This window comes from Dermacentor silvarum, chromosome 1 (genome assembly GCF_013339745.2).
Source record: "Dermacentor silvarum isolate Dsil-2018 chromosome 1, BIME_Dsil_1.4, whole genome shotgun sequence".
NCBI classification, from domain to species: domain Eukaryota; kingdom Metazoa; phylum Arthropoda; class Arachnida; order Ixodida; family Ixodidae; genus Dermacentor; species Dermacentor silvarum.
In genome coordinates, this window is record NC_051154.1 from 195,769,986 (window position 1) to 195,788,915 (window position 18,930).

The 18,930-nt window shown below is 49.5% G+C and overlaps 1 protein-coding gene and 1 long non-coding RNA gene across 3 annotated transcripts in view; one reads left to right on the top strand and one right to left on the bottom strand.

Annotated features, from left to right (window-relative positions):
• LOC125941527 (uncharacterized) overlaps positions 1–18,930 on the top strand; it is a 96,799-nt gene that overhangs the window by 49,652 nt on the left and 28,217 nt on the right. Inside the window, exon 1 of one of the 2 annotated variants that reach the window (XM_049658994.1) lies at positions 15,903–16,275. The exons of the other annotated variant lie outside the window; for it this stretch is intronic. Within the exon in view, the coding sequence (XP_049514951.1) occupies positions 16,031–16,275 (245 nt within the window). The 5' untranslated portion in view covers positions 15,903–16,030. Of the gene's footprint in view, positions 1–15,902; positions 16,276–18,930 lie in introns of those variants that run through there. 2 annotated transcript variants of the gene reach the window in all.
• The window catches only part of LOC125941530 (uncharacterized), a 96,028-nt gene that overhangs the window by 49,414 nt on the left and 27,684 nt on the right, over positions 1–18,930 (bottom strand). Inside the window, exon 2 of the long non-coding RNA XR_007464419.1 lies at positions 16,657–16,753. This is a non-coding gene — a long non-coding RNA (uncharacterized LOC125941530). The remainder of the gene's footprint in view (positions 1–16,656; positions 16,754–18,930) is intronic.

Here is an 18,930-nt window from a genome sequence, read left to right on the forward strand (position 1 = left end):
TGAACTTGCTGTTAAATTAATACCATGTCATTGCTCCTCTCTTCATTAAAGATAATAAGTCCCGATTTCCCTGCAGTAAACTTAAAGGGCCCCTAAACCACCTCAGATATTTTTGAACATTTAAAGTAAACATGCGCATCGAGTTCAGAATGCCGTCACGATCAACGATGCCAAACGCTGCAGCGCTACGCGCCGCGGGCGCGCCACAAAATAAAAAAAAACAATGCCGTCCTCCTCTCCCGGCCTTTCCGGTATCCCCAGCGGACGTCACGACGTCAGCAGGGTGATTCTGGGGATGTCAGCGTCGGGGACGATGCCCATTGGTCGAACAAGAACCTACGACTTCCGGTTTGTCAGGTACGCGCGCTCCCTGCTCTTCCTTGTCGTGTTGCTCGCTTGTGCGCCCTTGCGAATAGGTAATTACAGCCCCCAACGCAAGTGCCAAATCGCTCGCGTTCCATCCTACACAGTCGTGCTTAGCGGTCTGATTAGCTGCGCGAACAGAGTGCGACAGTGTTGGCCTTTCTAGACGAGCGCGCAACACAGGGTCTATAGCGGCACGCTTCGCATGAACACGGGCCGGCACCGCAGCAACAGCGGGTAGCCGAGAAGCGCTCGGTCCACGCAGTTGCGCTCCCGGGATCTCTGCCAGGCGGAGTGGGAGGGGGGGGGGGGGGGGGGGGGGGGGGGGGGGGAGTTGACAGTTTGCCTCAGGTTGCGAATACAATCTAAACGGCACTAATTTCAATTTCTTCACGGGCAGCTGTCAAAAAATGCGCTTTTTGCGAGTGTGGAGACGATTGCGTGTCTTACATCTTAGTTGCAGTTCGCCAAGGCGCAAGGAAAGAAAACGGGTTAAACAAAAGGGGGGGGGGGGGGTTACAACCCTCTCCTCTCCCTTCCCCCCCCCCTCCCCCGTCGGTGCGCCACTGAGTCCACGTTCCCGTTACCGGCACGGTAACTCGCCGCATGCCGTGTGCCATTCGCGGGCCGCCGTTCGACGGCGGTTTTCCTCGCGAACGGCGAGATTTCCTTGCCGTAGAGAGGATGAGGCCGGGACCCATTTGTGGTGTAGCCGCACCGCCACCGCCGCCGATCGCTCGACGGTGCTGATATCGTCGCTAGGCCTTTTCCGGCTCACTTCGAAGCTAAAACGGACGCCGCTTCGGTATGAATTACCGACGCTCACAAGCCGCAATATTTTCTTACCATTGTTATCGCTCTTCGCAATAATTGTACACCAAGAAGAACACACGCTTATATTAGCGGCGCCGTCGGCTGCGATGCAACCACAGCCGAGTCGGTCGTCTCCCGTCGGTAGCCGTGTAGGGCAGCTGAGCTCGACAAGTATCGGAGCTCTCGAGTTCATGTTTAACGTTTGACAGTGGATATCGTTCTTCATAAAATGCACCATTTACGCATGACTTTATCTAGGGAAAATTATTTTGCTTGGAACAGAATCTGCAGCCGATGTTATCGTCGCCGGTGGCGGTGGCGCGCAGCTTCGCAGTTGTCGATTGGCCCGTTGATCGTGCTGCGGGCGGTGCGCCGGCCGAACTATACCGTCTACTTTGGACACCTCTCGCGCGGCAGACATTCTAGGGCACGAGAGGCCGGTTCACCGTCGGTATTTTTACCGCTAGCGTGGACGTGCCTTAACCGGAAGTGGGAGGTGTTTTGAGAAGCGCGTTGGCGATGACGTAGGTCACGTGACATTTGGAGCAGCACTCGGCGAGTAGGAGAGACCAGCCGACGAGGAGAGTAGCGAAGCAAAGAGCGAAACGAGCGAGGGCCGTTTTTCGATCATCAAACGCGTGTAACTCCGCTATTACGACATCATTTTGAAAAATTCTCGCGGTTACGTGTTCATTGTAGACTCGTGCACAGCTGGAACACCACAACTAAATTTCGACCTCTGGGTGGTTTAGGGGCCCTATAAGGCCTAGATTTGTCGCTGCATTTCCACACATATTTGCAAGTTCCTGTAAATATCTTGCACTGTACGCTAGTAGTACTATGTCGTCCGCATACATCAGCCCAGGGACCTTCTGTTGTTTAATTTGCCCATTACGGATCTAAGAAAAATCAAAACCTAATTCAATGTTTTCCAGTCGTCTTTCTATACCCTTAACATAAAGCGTGAACAATCATGGAGACAGGGAATCCTTGTTTCAGTCCTCGGCGAGCTGCCACTTTATTGCATTTCCAGCCTTCCCATACTAATTACCACGGATTCGCCACAGCAGCGCTGGTGTGCGGCTGCCCAACGCACGCGCCTCACGCGGAGGCCGCCATTTTGCCACTTCTAGAACGCATTTTTACAACGAAGCTGTTTATGGCTAGGCTTTCGTGCATTTTTCGTGTGTGTGTGTGCAAAAATGTGATCCGATCGTGGTGGTAGTGCAGAGAGGCTCCGACCTCAATGGCACATATGTAGATCTGTGGACTCCTGGTGGTGGGCTCCGGGACCTGTAACGTGCCCTTGAACTACCCTTGTAACACCTGGGACCCAAAGAGGTGCCAGGAACAAGGGTAACAACTTTTCGACAGCGATAGTGCACATTTCTTGGTTGAATGTTAGACCGGCACATTCAGCTGCTCGCAGCACCGACCTTAGGTGTTCATTATCCTCTTCTATGGATGCACCCCACATAAGCACATCATCAACGTACACTCTGACTCCGGAAATTTCAAAAATTTCATTCAACGTTCACTGGAAAACCTTTGAAGCAGATGCTATACCAAAGGGTAAAATAAACCAGTAGCGGCCGAATGGTGTTGCGAAGGTACAAATTCTGGAGGTTTCTTCATCTAGAGGGATCTGGTGAAATCCAGAGTTTGCATCCAGGCGCGAGAACACTGTTGCGCCGGCGAGATCTGCGCCTATATCTTCTATGCGAGGCATTGTGTAATGCTCTCGTTTTAGGCACTCATTTATGTTTCGAGGATCGATTCACACTCGGATTTTCCCGTTCTTCTTTCGAACAATAACGACAGGACTCACCCAGTCTGTTGGCTCAGTCACTTTCGTGATAATGCCTGCACGGTGCATGTGGTCCAGTTCCAGCTTGAGGGGTTCCTGTAAGGCCACTGGAACACGCCTTGCGGCCTGGATGACGGGAACGATCCCATCACGCAACGCCATCTTGGATACTCGTTGCACGCACCCGGTACCGGTAAACAGATGCCGAAATTCATTGACGATGCCTTCAGGGCTGCTCTTGGATACGCTGCGTACATGCGGCACAAGTCCCATGAGTTGGCATGCTTGAAGTCCGAGAATCGCTTGACGCCCCTTCCGGACGATGAAAAAATCCAGTACTGAGGTCGAGTCATTCAGTGTGACTTCGGTGCGTATGACCCCGATGTGATGAATTGCACTTCCTCCATACGAACGCAACACCGCGCTTCTTGGATTCAGCGGCGGTTTAAGGCGCATCTTAAGGTAGCAGCCCAAAGGCTTGTGCTCCAGTGCTTGCTTGTGCTCCAGTGTCGACTTTTAGGTATACTGGCACGTTATTAACTTGAACTCGCACTGTTCAGTCGCATCGACTATTTCCTAGATTTACCACGTCCAGAATGTCGCACTTGTCTTCGGAGGCTGCTCGTGAACTTCCGTGGAGGCTTTGCAGCATATGACGAAATGGTTGGGCCTATGGCACTTCCCGCACATCTGCCCCAAGGCCCAAGGCTGGACATCTTCGTGGTGCATGCCTGCGCCCACACTTGAGAATTTGGAAAAGGCGGGTTCTTCTTTTGGTGGAAAACTTTTGCGATTGGGAGCCACGCCTACCGGATCAACTTGCTTATGTTCGCTTGCCCATATTTCTTGATGCGCTGCTGCTGCTTCCGCGGCTTTGCATGCCAGCTCTGCCTGGTCAAGTTGTTATCCCTTAACAGTTTTTCTCGAATTTGCTGTCTATGGTCCCGTACACGATCTGGTCGCTGATCATTGACTCCTTAAGGCTGCCAAAGTTGCACGCTCCTGCCTGAGTCTTCAGATCCCTTAGAAATGTTCAAAGGGTTCTCCTGGCGTCTGAATCCTTGAACGAAATACATAGCGTTCGTGCACTTTGTTAGTCTGTCCTGCGAAATATTTGATGTAATAGTTCAGCGGAAATCCGCTAGGTGGAGATAAGTAATTAAAGGGAAAAATTAAAGGAACCCGGTTGGGTTTCCATTGTAGCAAATTGCTACATTTGGGTGGAAGTCTCAGTTTTCCTGCGAAATATGCATCGAACTGATGCACGACTGCTTTGTAGTCACTGCTATCCTCATTTTGTTGGTAGTCCACTACGGCGTGCCTCATAATCAGAACTGGTTTTGGCACGTAAAAACCGCAGAAAGAAGAAGTCGAACATATTAAAGATCTCTATAGCTTCCTCACCTGCGACGCTTAGGAGGAGCGCTGTCTTTGGTGCATCCGTTCGAGGTTTCGCACTGGGCTCCGACGCCGTCAAGAACAACTCGAAGCGCTGCTTGAATAGCTGCCAGTTCTTGCTGATATCCCCATTAGTACGTAGTGGGGGCGGTGGTTTCAAAAAATCCATACTGTACTTGCTTAGGTGCTAGCTTCGGTTAACTTGTGACACCATGTATGGTTTGGCGCCGTTGGGCCATCCTGACAGTCCGAGTGTAATGGGAAGAATCATGTCATATTTATTGTGCAAGGCTTTATATACATGCCTGGATCGGGAGAGGGCAACACAAATATAACTTGTATTTACCGGCACGTGTAGTACATGCCGATATCATTCTATACAGAAGGCTTGGACGAATGAGCAGACACGGCTAGGGAACTGAAGCCAATGGAGAATTCGAACAATTGCTTCGTGACTGACAGGGTCATACGCTTTGCGGATGTCCATTGCCAGAATAGTGCGAATTCTTCGGGAGCGGCCTCCGATGAGAACCATAGAAGAAAGGTACTCGAGGCCATCCTCAGTGCCCAGATGAGGACGGAACCCGATTTGGCCAGGATGATATCAGGAGTATCGCTCGAGCCACCATGTAATACGTGCCGCGAGCATACACTCCATCAGCTTGCCTAACGCTGAGGTTAGCGCTATTGGGCGAATATAAGCGATATTGTCCGAGGGCTTTCCGGGTTTGGGAATAGGGACCATTTCTGCATGACCCCAAGAATCAGGAATGGCTCCTGTCGCCCAAGCTTCGTTTATGGCACCTAACAGCACATCGAGAACCTTTCCTTCCGTGTTTTCATAAAGTTCATACGGTATGTCATCCGGTCCTGATGCCTCGCCTTGCTTCGACAGGTCTATTGCTGCTAAATATTCCGCCATAGTGAAGGCAGCTTGTATACCCTCGATGTCGGCGAGCGTAGGTGGCGTGCCTGCGTCCGTTGGAAGGCTGTTTTGAACAACGAAAGGAGGCGGTGCTGTGTCCAAAGCAGGAAAAAAGGCGTGTGCGACGGTTTCAGCGAATACTGCTGGTGTCTGGCCAGATGCTAATAGCGCGCAGGCTGCAGGTTCTGGAGTACGCTGACCGCGTTCCATTACACGGAAGGTGCGCCAAATAGAGGCATTGGGCGACAAAGTACCAAGGGAAGAGCACCAGTCTATCCAGCGGCAACGTTCTAAGCGGTGTTCATTTCACCGAGCTACTGCAGTAAGGCGTTAGGCCTCCAACCGGAGGGTATTTGATGAAGGGTCACGTTCTGATGCAAGTTCTGCTTGGCGGCGCGACGCCCAGAGACGCAGAAGTTGCAAATCTGGAGCGGTTCGCGATTCATCAACCCACGACGTACGGGTTGCTTCAACGAGTGCCGCACTAAGACAATGGGACGAGTCCTGCATGGAGCTGGATACTGTGCTTTCTGATACCGGCCTATATCGATCCCCGTCCACCACTCGACACAGCCGGCGAAGGCGGCCTGTTCCGCCCGAAGATAACTCAAGGTTAATCGGATGGTGGTCACACCCCCAGCAGTCGGGTTCACATGACCACAAGACGGTCGTCCTTCCTAGCCACCAATATAGGTCCGGTGAGTGTGGCGGCGTGTGAGGGTTGTCACGCCGACGTGTAGGCACTGCCACATTATTAAGCAGCGTGAATTGGGCGTCCATAAATGTGTCCAGCACTGGAAATGGCGTAACCCCATGTGGTGTGGGGCGCGTTAAAATCCCCTGCTACCATAATGGGGCAACCCGGATGTTTCTGTCGTAGGTGCGGAAACCAGCCGAGACTCAACCGAGCCGCACGACCACTGTAGGGGCGCACATAGAACGAAACGATGATAACGTCCGTGCGTTGGAGACGAACCAATACGGCCACGACTTCTTGCCATAAAGTGCGCCACCGTAAAATATCAACGCGGGTCTGATAAAGGGTGGATCGTATACATTAGCTGCAGCCTTTCCTGGAGGGACATCGGGCGTAGCAATCCTACGGTCCAGCAATAAAGGCGTTGAGTACGCTACAAATCCTGAAATGGGTGGCAAGCCATTAGTTTCTTGAAGCAGTAGAGCCCAAACACGCAGTTTCCCATATCTGAGATATGGGAAACTGCGTGGCTCATATTAACTACAACTGTTCTTTCGGCTCATATTAACTACAACCCAACGAACAAAATAACATCAAATATAAGGAACAAAATAACATCAAATATACCATCACGACACCATCGATTTAAAAGATGGCGTCGTGCCCTATATATAGGACACCAGGGCCGAAAGGTTGTAGAAAGAAGTAAAACTGAAATTTCGGATTATAATTTTTTTTTGCTTCTGTACACATCTGAAGGGTGCAAAACTAACACTGTACATAAAAAAGTACAAAACAATCGCATACAGAGCTTGGACTAAGTGAAAAGCTTTGAAACAGTTTTTCGTGCTGGTTATGCAAAGGTGCACATGCACTTCTCAAACTTGTTTTTCGACTTTCCTTTACATCCTTCAAGTTTTCATCCCTGTTGCTCGGCTGTTACAAGAGGCCAATGACCGATTTGGTCGCACCGGACGACAGACGCTAGTCGCTGGGCGGTGCAGTTTTGCCTTTTCAGAGGCTGCAGGGCAGAGGAAGATGGCCGGCCGCGTTTACGCGGCTGGTCGGCAGTTGCAGCTTTTGCGAGACATTCAACTATGCTCAAAGTGAATTCCAGCGAATCCATTTACTCCTTGAATGTCAGCTTGACACCTGTATTCCAGGCATGAATTTGTCACAGCAAGATTCATGAAATGAGTTACTACTTTCAAGGGCCATTTCCTTGATCGAATAGACGTTCGGTACAGAATTATCATAAAATCGGTTTTGGCTGACACCCCATGCTCCGGTTGTAATCCCGGACAACCGCGAGACGCTTCACATTTATGAAGGCGCCATCCACGTTGCTCCATCTTGACACTTCGTCTTCATCATCTTTGCCGAGGACGTTCGATGCCATTGTTACCGCCCGGTTGTCCATCCATCTTGTGATGATTATTTTTCCATCACCGCTAACCATGCTGTTGGATGAACCTCTTCCCTCCTGTTTCAGTTGCTCCGTCTGGTTTGAACTGACTGTTCCAGCCGCATATATCTTCCTTTCAAGAAGCACACGAAATACTGGCAAAGGAGGTAAAATAATTATCAAAGAAGAGTTTGTGCCCAATGCCTTCGGGTATACTTCTGGCGACGTGAAGGACGAAGGCTCCGGTGACTCCAAATCCTTTCTTGTTTTCTGGGTTCAGCTCAGTTGTAAAGCCTTGGTAAACAAGAAAATCATGTATAATTCGAAAGGCACCGCACAGCATAAACACCTTCACACCCCAGGTGTTTGGTTTTCCTTTGACAAACTGCTTGATGTTAAGCTTTCCCTTGAATGCTATAATTTGCTCATCTAAAGAGAGGTGCTCCTCCACACTGGAGCGCTTGACACCTCTGGAGAAATGAGTTCAAAAGTGGTCCCACTTTCCACAAATAGTCGTTGCTGTCGTGGGGTCAATTCACGTCAACTAAGTGCAGGCTGTTTCGCAGCTTTTCGAAGCGGTTTCGTGACATCTTGACACTTGTCAAAAGCGCCGTTTTCAGCGACGGCTTCCAATACCGCACGACACCCATAGCCAAATGCAAAGAAATGAGTTTCCTTATTTCCTCTTCATTTGTTTGAACTGATTTCCCCTGTTGAAAAACCTAATACATGTTCGTCTTGTCGGCAAGCTCAACAAACACACTTTTTTGAGACGTACCGAGAAAAATAGTCATAGAGCGTGGGAAGCGAATCGAGGTCATTCCCATTTTCATCCCCAGCGGTGTGAAACTCAGACCCCGGTTTTGATGACGCCCTCCTTCTCCACGACATTTTCTCCGCGGAAACTTCATCACATTCTTCATCGGTAGAGGTTGCGGATTGATTGTCTGGAGTGTCACCCATGTCTGCGACAGAAGGCTCTTCGGCAACCTCATCGTCGTCGTCCTCCACCTCTGACAGGTCGCCGTTCCCCAATGCCGCGAACATAATATCGGGATCTTCAAGACGCACATGTCTTGAACGGGGTCTCCCTGCCGACGAGTAAAATAACCCAGGTGCGAAAGTCACCTCTGCAATCATAAAAAAAAACACCGCATATCCACGGGGTGAATGATGATGAGTGGGCGAAGCTCCGGTGGGAATCATCGGTAAACCGTGAATCTTCCGTGTAATTCGCCCAGTCTCGCCGCACTAAATCGAACGATTGACTTCCACCAATGACACGCGCCATATGTGATGTCATTCCTATTTTATAACAGCGCCCTTCATTATAATTGCACCATCTCCCGCTTAAGGGGACGCTAGCACAAACGCGTTAGAAACGTGCAGTACTCTCTAGTAAGGGGGAGAGGACACAGCGTCTTACGCAGCCGTTTACACATGCCGGAACGTGCACCGCGTTTGCCGACGCCTATCGCATGACTGCTGAGAGAGTATAACCCCCGTATTCATAAACGGTCCTCGACTTGAACTTGACTTGCCACCGCCTTCAACGCGTTTCGAACGCGCTGCCCAAGGCGGTGGCAAGTCAAGTTCAAGTCGAGGAGCGTTTATGAATACGGGGGTAAGGCGGAGAGGCCACAGCGTCTTACACCAGCTTCTTACACGGGCCGTAACGCGCTAGCACAAACGCGTTAGAAACGCGCAGTCTTTCGTTGATGTTGGGTATTTATTGTCATCGTGGTGCGTGTGTCCATGTGCGCTTCGTGGCCTAGTGGTTAGCGCCGCGCGTTCGGAAGCGAGGGGTGCCTGGTTCGATTCCGCGCTACGGACACAACTTTCTGAATTTTTTTTTTCATAAAAATAGACGTGGCTACCTACTACGACGACTCCTCCTACTACTACTACATACTACAGAGGAGGGACAGACCCACACCCTAAGGAGCTTCGCCCCTAAAAAGAACAAGACAACGGCCGCTGTTACTCACAAGAACGCCATTCCACCGCATAGAACGCACGCCGAGTATTCACAACCGCTAAGCCCTGGTGTCCTTTATTTAGGACGCGCACATTATCACGCGTTGCGGGTAATGCATGTATCGGAGGAAACACTTTTCACTATATTTAGAGCCTTGACTATATCAGAAACAAAACAGATAAATACGATCACGAATAACGCAGTAGTTATTTAGTTAAAAATTTCAAAACATGCGCTTACCATCAGTAGGGTGGCTAGAATGATTCCCGGACGTCAGTTCTCAGCATGAGCAGGCATTCGCTTCGTTTCACAGGCGAGACGAGTGATGCGCATTCAAAGGGCCTGATACAGTGGTACTACCTCGTGGAAACAAGCGAGGAAGTTCTCTACACTTCCAAAGTTGTGCGCATGAAAACAATTCACCGACGATTACGATACTCTCTAATGCGAAATTTGAGTGCCGCTCTATACGTGTTTTCATTTCGCAATATATGGTCTGGCGCGGATAATCTGTTTCGTGCGGCACGTTGCAAACGGAGAGAATTGTGGCGCGACTGTCTCGCTAATCGGGAGATAGCGAGAGGCAGCGCGTGGGACACGCGTGGATGGGATTCACAGAAGCCGCCTCAGACAGACCTCCGCTCATGCAGCATTTTGTTTACATATATGGCATCGGTGGCGTCATCGGTGAACAGACGATGATGATGATGATGATGATGATGATGATGATGATTTATTGGCATCCCCTTTGAAACAGGGTGGCGAAAAATAGTCACCTAGCCTGCTTGATTTAATCAGGTATACGATGTGTGCGACTTTGGCGCCATCTTGTAGCCATCGTCGCCGTAGAGCCCGTCTTGCGCAGCACTACTATTTTCTTCTCATGCTTTCCCCATACCCTCCTCCTCCGCTTTCCTCCTCATGGTTCCGCTGCGCCCTCCTCGCGCTCTATTCGCTATCGGCGTCTTTCATCCTTCGCTGTGCTCGTTCGCTTGGTTACGAGGGACGCCGACGCTCGCCGCAGGAACAGGCGCCGAAGAGCTACGCTCTAAAACTCAACGGACACAACGGCGCTTCGCTTCGTGCGAATGCCACGTAGCTGGGCAGAGCCAAGGTAATCTTTGCCAGCGCTTGAAGATACTCAAATTATTTTTAGCATTCCACCTAATTTCGCAATTAGTCTTAAGTAATCAACTTCTCAAATATTATAATTAAATGAAAAATGTCACTGATAAAATTGTAGAGCAACATGAAAAACTCCCGATACAGCTTTCAGTTGCTGGATACGTGGTACATAAAACTGTTTGCTCCAGTGTGAAAGCAGCCTGCGAATACACACAAAATTGCCGTGCGACTGGCCGCTCGAGGCACTTTGCGTCTATTCGCGGGCGTCTTTCAGAGTGGAATGGCTCATGATTTTTACAGCGAAGGTGTCACAGCAGGCTCGCGTGTGTCCCTCGGATATGCATTATGAGTAGATTAGTTATCAATAGGCACCATTTTCAATATCAGCTGGCTCCCATGTATACATAATAAAGGTTTCTCAAAGATTTGCCGCTGTGCGACCCACGTCGGCCATGTCTACTTTCGCACCGCCCTCTCTTTGTTGGTGTTCCAAGCGCTTGCGTATCTAGTTTCCTTTCCTTCCGAAACTCTCCCGTGGTGGTGGTATATAAACAAACCAGAAAAAAGCCGGCATATCCCACGCCCTGTGGGAATCGATGTTATGCGAAGCAGTGTGCGCGGAGCCTACCAAGTTAACGAAACGACCATGAGAGCACCAAGAAGTAGGCGGCTCTTTCATGACCTACATGACACGCATGTCATCACACTCATGTCATGAGTCCTCAGGAGACCCTTTAGCTACACCTCTGAGACCTTAAAGCGAAAACATTAGTCATTCTCGTGACTATGACTTCTACCACCATCCTTTAGTGTTTCCTTCACTTAGTACCGACGTCCGAACCCATTTCAGTGGTTTTTGAGTGTTAATTTTTTTTTTGCTGAGCCAGTCATTTTTGCTCAGTCATGGTCATGACTACAACTTCGACCACCAACCTTAGCCTTTTCCTTCACCTAGTACCCCATCCAAACCCATTCCAGTGGTTTTTGAGCTTTAATATTTCTTTCGCATAGTCATTGTCACTTTTGCTGAGTCATTCTCGTCACTATGACTTCTACCATCATCCTTTAGTGTTTCCTTCACTTAGATCCCACGTCCGAACCAATTCCATTGGTTTTTGAGTGTTAATCTTTTTCGCTCAGTCATTGTCATTGTCATGTTTGCTGAGTCATACTCATGACTATGACGTCTACCAGCCTCCTTTAGTGTTTCCTTCCCTTGGTACCCACGTCCGTACCCATTTCAGTGGTTTTTGAATGCTATACCTTTTCGCTCATTCATTGGCATTTTTGCTGAGTCATGCTCATGACTATGACTTCTACCATCATGCTTTAGTGTTTCCTTCATTTAGCACCCACGTCAGAACCCATCCCAGTGGTTTTTGAGTGTTAATCTTTTTTCGCTGAGTCATTGTCAATTTTGCTGAGTCATGCTCATTACAATGATTTCTACCATCATTATTCAGTGTTTCCTTTATTTTGTGCAAAACAGTATAGCACCGTAAACAGAACGATGTCATACCAGCTAGCCCCACTCGAAGGAAAAAAAAAAGAACAGAAATCTAAAATACAGCATTTTCAGCAGAGTATTTCAAATACGTAAAAGCAGTACAAGCGAGTTATCTTGCATTTCGTATGAACGATGAAAAATAAAATTGAACTTTTTTGCAATGACTCAGCAAGTGTGTTGTTACGCTGTTGAGGGCGATGTCATGCAATAGCTTTTTTCGGGTCCCTGTGGCCACATTGCGATAATGAAAACGCTTTTTGGTTTGAGTGCACGATAAAAAGAAAAAGCACCGCACAAGCACTCCGTATACAGATGGTTAACCAGCGAAGCTGAAACTTGCGGCCCCGGTGTTTATCACTGGGTTAATCCCGACGGTTCATTAAACGACGGCTTGGTAGGCTGCCGGATCCTCGGTACGCAGTAAAATTAAAATTAAATTATGGGGTTTTACGTGCCAAAACCAGTTCTTATTATGAGGCACGCCGTAGTGGGGGACTACGGAAATTTGGACCACCTGGCGTTCTTTAACGTGCACCTAAATCTAACTACACGGGTGTTTTCGCATTTCGCCCCCATCGAAATGCGGCCGCCGTGGCCGGGATTCGATGCCGCGACCTCGTGCTCAGCAGCCCAACACCATAGCCACTGAGCAACCATGGCGGGTCCTCGGTACGCAGTTGCTGTGCTGCTTGCGCTCGGCCACCCGGGCCTATTCTTGTGCCCGGACTGCATCATCGGCACGGCGAACACGATCTCTCTCACGGTAGAATATCCCCGTAAGCTGCCCGCTGTTCAGGAATTCGTACGATGCGTGGTCTACCCATGCTGCAGTCGGAGAGAAACTGCTGCACGCGCTCTCGGCTGCGACGGAGAGAACGACGTCACTGACGGCGCAGCCAATGGCGCGCCTGTCTCTTTCTCTCTTATGTGTGGCAAGGGTCGTTCAAGGGCGCGTTACCGATCCCGGAGCCTACCACCCGGAGTCCACAGGGGTATGTGCCATTGCGCTTGGACCCTTTCTGCACAATCACCACGATCGACCCACATTGCTGCGCCCATGGGACGGACGGATTTTGGTTTCGCCCAGCCATATACAGCTTCGCTGTAAAAGAAACTCAAGGTGGTCAAAATTAATTGGAAGCGCTCTTTTGACCTCTTCAAGCCCTCTTGACCCACAATAGATAGATAGATCCATAGATGCCATACATTTTTATCATCTTTATGATACTAAGCATCGCGGTGAGTTCAATGAAAATGTAAGCACTATTGTGGAAACTTGATGTCCACAAGCCCCCCAACAAAATAAATTAAGTGATCTATGGTGTGCGCCTCTACATAGTGGGATTCACTGTTCATTGCCTTTTCAGTTCCCTTAGTTTGCTCACGGAGAGCGGGATAAGCCGTGCACGTCAGTGGTATAGCAGTCGTCCCGAAGAGGAATGCGTGAAGCTACAGCGAAAGGTGATTCGCTGTCTAGAACCAGACGTGCACAACGCCAGCATAATGCCATGTGACATTTTTTTTTATTTTCTTATCGGTTGTTCACACTTGGCTTTCCCCCTTGCTCTCAAACACGGATCGTTATTGCGTACCACAGTGTTGCCAGGTCGGACGAGGCGGCGTAGCTCAAAGCTAGAGAAATTGTAGCCCAAATGTAGCCAGACACAAAAAAGAGCAAAAAATATTTGTAGCCAAATATAGCCATTTTATTTGCAGTTCAGCGGTATAGCAGTCGTCCCGAAGAGGAAGGCGTGAAGCTACAGCGAAAGGTGATTCGCTGTCTAGAACCGGACGTGTACAACGCCACCATAATGCCATGTGACGACATTTCTTTTTTCTTTTCTTATCGGTTGTTCACACTTGGCATTCCCCCTTGCTCTCAAACACGCATCATTAATGGGTACCATCGCTATCGCCCTATCTTCTGGCTATTGTAAATTCGCAGATAAAAATAGCGCGCGAAACAGGACGCCTTGTGAATACGACCTCTGAAAAAAAAATATCACTCTTTTGTAAACTATGAGACATCAAAAGCGGACAAAATTGAATGCAGCGTTTTGAAAAAGTCACAGTTTTTCCCGAAAGGCGAAGCATTCCTAGCTATAGCAAAGTATTATAGAACTACACGAAGTACGATTAGTAGTTTTGTCGGTCATATAAATTGCAGTAAACATTCGCTTCTTAATTAAATTAACAAGCATGGTATCACGCGCACACAGGCAAACATAAACGTCAACATATCTCATTCGATGACCGCGAACACTCGTCACAACGGTAGCGTTATGAAGAGCGACGGCCTCTGGGAGGGAACGCTTCGTGCTGCCTCTCGTTACAAAGTGCATCGGACACTTGGGATTCACGATCTCCAACACTAGGCGCGCAGGAAGACAGCGCACATGAAGCGACCAGCCATCACGATCCCAACGCATTGCACTCGTCGCAGAATACCTCCAAGATAGGGCGTGCGGGCCGTCTATATATGCACTCAACCGCGCGGACAGCGCCGCCACGGCCGTTCTAAAGGAGACGCGCCTGTCCACTCCCCCTCATAGCGAGCTTGGTCACGTTACCTAACGCTCAAATACCCTCCCTCCCTCCCCACCCTTTACACGTGCTTGATCATGTGACCCTCCAGCAGTGAGCACGCGGAAGGACGGCGTGCATCAAGCAACCATCCTCCTCGGCTCACCCTCGCACGCGTTCCTTCGCACCCACAGCATACTGTGCACGGGGCGCGATCTTATCGTCATTTGACTTAATACGGAACCTCACGGCAACTACGGCAGCAAAAATGTGTCTGGAATTTCCACATATCGGAATAGAATATCACTTAATTGCGAGTAGTAAGCACTTCTGCGAAACTCCCGTAAGCCTAGCAACAATTCCACGCAAGTTGTGACCTCATAGACCAATAATTTGTCCGGTTGAAGTGTTAAACAGATGCAGTTTACAGAACTATGATATCTGTGTTTGGTACAAAGTTACAGATTTGTAAATTGTGTGCGTCAACTAACTTTAACTTACCGATTTTTGGAAATGTTTGTAGTATTTCGATCGACATAACCAAGAAATTAAAAAGTAAATGTCCGGATATGGACTTGTTCGAAAAACATCTTTAGAACAGAATACGCAAGCTGAGATGGTGCATAGGCAGATAGGTCCGCAGATTCTTGATATCAATTGCTGTTGCAAGTCAGCACTGTGTGCACCCTGTCACCGTTCTTTGTCTGAGCCTGCGCAGTCACTCGCAAGGAAAGGAGAGGACTTCAACAAATTAGCGTTCTTATCGCCGGTACACTACTATCCCAGATTGGCGGAATTTGTTTCGTCACAACGCCCACCGTATCTGCAAAGCTTGGGACTAGGTTATAAGACAGCGAGCTCCACAAAACGCCAGCTGTTCGCCCGGCGCTTCAAGTGAACGGTCAGGCGTAGTACACGAACGACACTCATGCAGGAGGGATTCAACCAGCCTGGACCTTCCAGGCAACACTCGGCCTCTGAAACTTCGACGAATGCAGTGACTGAACCAATCGGTCCTCAGATGGTACGTGACTACGGCTACCTCCCGAGAACAGCTTGGATCACCGTCCTACATTTCCTGGATGCCGAGTCACGCCTCAACGTCGCAGCGCTCGGGAAGAACTTCGCAGCGCTGAACTGTAGCGAGAGCGCCTTGCACACTGTTCGTGTGGCCGCTAACAACGATGTGTGCCACCTCCAAAGACTACTCGAGAAATGTGGCCGTAGACACGTACGTGTGTTGCATCTCACCAACTGCTCTGCGGTGACCTATGTGGGTGCCCTCATGGCTAACGTCTCCGCGTGCGATCAGTTGACCGAGCTATACTGTGTCGGCTGCGCCTTCAACCCGTGTGTTTTTTTCCCTCTCGTGGCCAACTGTCTTCGTTCCCTGCAGCGGCTCGAGTGGACGCTCTTTTGCTGTCACATCTGGAAGTGCATTCCTGATCTTACCGGAATCGCACGACAAAATCCATGTGCACTAAAATGTATGTATGTGCAAGTGGCGTGCGCCGAACACTTCAGCAATGAGCATTTGTTCTCATTTCTGCAGCAGTGTCCCAGAATGAAGCGTTTGCACGTGCACACACTTAGCGGTACTCACGTCAAGTCTATTCAGCATTGGGCCAGACTCTCGAATGAACGCCCCGCAGGTCTCCTCGAGTTCACGTACACGACGGATGAAAGCGTTCATCTATACCGGGAGTTTATGAACATGCCTGCGGTTCATGAGAGGTTGTTCACCCATCTGGCCTTGTGCGGAAACTTGACTTACTACTGGCAGGGACATCTGTGCTTCAGCACCATCGTTGACTTGGACCAGCTCCTGTTGGGCCTCATCCCAGCGCCACGAACTTCTCGGATGGTTCTGACGGTGCACGCAACGCAGACTGCCGCGGCTAAGCTTAGGAGGCTTGCCGAAGTGTACACATTCAACCACATCCGAGTTCTGACGCTCGTCTCAATTCCGAAGGCCATCGTACAACACACGCCGCCGGAACATCTGCTGATGTTCGTTCCTAATGCGATCGCCGAATACCTGTACTCTTTCTTCACAGCCTTCAGCGCGATCACAGAGCTCAACTTGAACGAGTTCCATTTCCCCATTAATCTTACGTTCCCTTCCATCGCCGAACGTTCGGCACTGACGCACCTAAGGGCCCTGTCACTGGCACCGTGTGCACTGAAGCCCGCGATGTTCTCTATGGAGCACCTTGCCGTCATCTGTCCCGTGCTCGAGGAACTGGACATCCGTAGGAACGTCCCTGGCAAGTGTCCTTTGCCATGCGAGGCCTGTTTCAGCGACCAGCCATTCGAGATCCGGAAAATGGCGCCAGGGCTTCACAGGCTCACGTTGTACTATGTGCCGGGTTTTAATTCGATCGCATTCCTCGAACCTTGCTGCGTTACTGAGCTTCGCCTCTGTGGCTTCGACCTGCTGGTTGACCCTTATTTAGGAGGCCTCGGAAGTGTACTGAAGAAGAACACCAAGCTCAGTTCTTTTACCATCGAGCACGAGCGACTACCGTTGGGATGGAAACGGTTTTGGCTAGAGCTGTCGGAGGCAAAAAGCCTGCGTTTTGTTTGCGTGCTGTCGAATGCTCAAGAATCCGCGGAAAGAGTAAATAGCAATGTCAAATGCTGCATGGGCCGTCTGCCACTGATCCGCGGAATGCACGTGCACTTCAGGGAGTATATCACCAACGCACCGGAGCGGTTAACCATCCTTGCCAGAAGGACTGACCACCGTCTGGTGCCCGAATTATCAGTGTTGGAGACACCCGCCTGCACTCAGTGCTCCACGTCGACATTTGTGGCGCTCGACAAGCCCCGGTTTTGCGGCTGGTCCAACTGCTGATGGTTTCGCCGACACTAGAAGCATGTTTGACGATGGCTTTACGACGACGACGTTAGTCCAATATTTCTTAGTAGAATATCCCTATTAATTGAAAATTTTATCCGCCTGACAAGACCGCGAAACATGTAAAATTTCATATCATTAGGCTACATGCGGTGCTCCAAAGAAAAAAAGTATTTGTGTACTGTAAGAAAGAAGTGTAAAAAAAAATAGAAGTGAAACCTGAAGCAGATCCCCCACATGGTGTGAATCGATCTTATGCGAATTATTTCTCTGGTAGCTGGCTGCCCAGCATCGTTTGGGATTACGCAAAGCGTTATCAGGTGGATCAACGTGTTTGTGTACCGCGAACAGCTGTGTGCTTGACGCAAGCGTGTGCGAGGTCAATCACATGGTCGCGAATCTTTGGACAAAAAACGGTCCAGAACCAATTGTGAGCGACATCAACAAAAGGGATAATGGGAGTTGTGATTGAAATGTGACTAGGTGAAAGGGGAACGAACACTAATAAGAAGAGACATCAGCGTGGGTGCACACATCTGCACCCAGCTAGTCCTGGCTTTTGGGTTAGACTAAGCACTACCAACATAGAGAAAGATACCTACGTAAAGAGCGCGCACACTCAAGCCGTTTGCGGCCGAGCAAGTAAAGGTCTGACCACCCGCCAGGCGGGGTAGCGATGCCCGCTTCCACTTCACCTCAAAGCTAGGCAGCTTATCATACTTCCACCGGGTTACGTCCCACGTCCCGTTTCCATAGAGACGTTGATGCGGCGCCGGTCATGTGCCGCTGGTTACGCCCACCCCACCGCGCTTTTCAACTAGTCGCCTCGCTTTTGTGGTAAGGTGTTTCCTTTTGCCTGAAGAAAAAATTTTGCTGTGTCTCGCGTGAACAACGTTGTTAGCAAGGCGTTTGTTATGCTGGGCGAGCGTATTTTGCACGCGTAGCATATCATATGAGCCGTGGCGCCCGTTTACAGTGCAGCCACCCGTTTGTTCTTGCACCCGTCTTTTCCGGAAGAGCATGTGAACTACTTCAAACACGTAACTTTCCAAAGGTCCCTCACAACACCTTCAGTTTAAAGCGCAGAATTTCTTATCTGTGGCTCACGGGTATCATCAAACAAACGTTTTACTTGGCTCGGCTCGTGCAGTGAAATGCGCACTTGGGATCGTTTTGTGAAGGCTCTTTACCTCACTGTAGTGGCATAGAGGTACATACATGATGCATGCGCCTGGGTCGGTTCGCAAGTGCCAGTTTTACTTGACGCGTTGCTTGTCCTGGCTAAAACAATATTTGATCTGGGTCTTTATCAAGTGCATTATCCGGTATTTTTTCTGTGCTATTCCCTATGTAAACAAGAAAGAATAAACTTTTTGTATGGAACTAATGCTTCCCGTTGTGTGCAACTGAGATGAGCAGCCGCAAAACGGCAAGAAATTGCAAATAAAAGCACCTTCTATCGCATTATTTTTCCAATACGTATGAGCTTATTCAGCCTTGCATAAGTCGTTCCAGGAGTACGGCGGTTT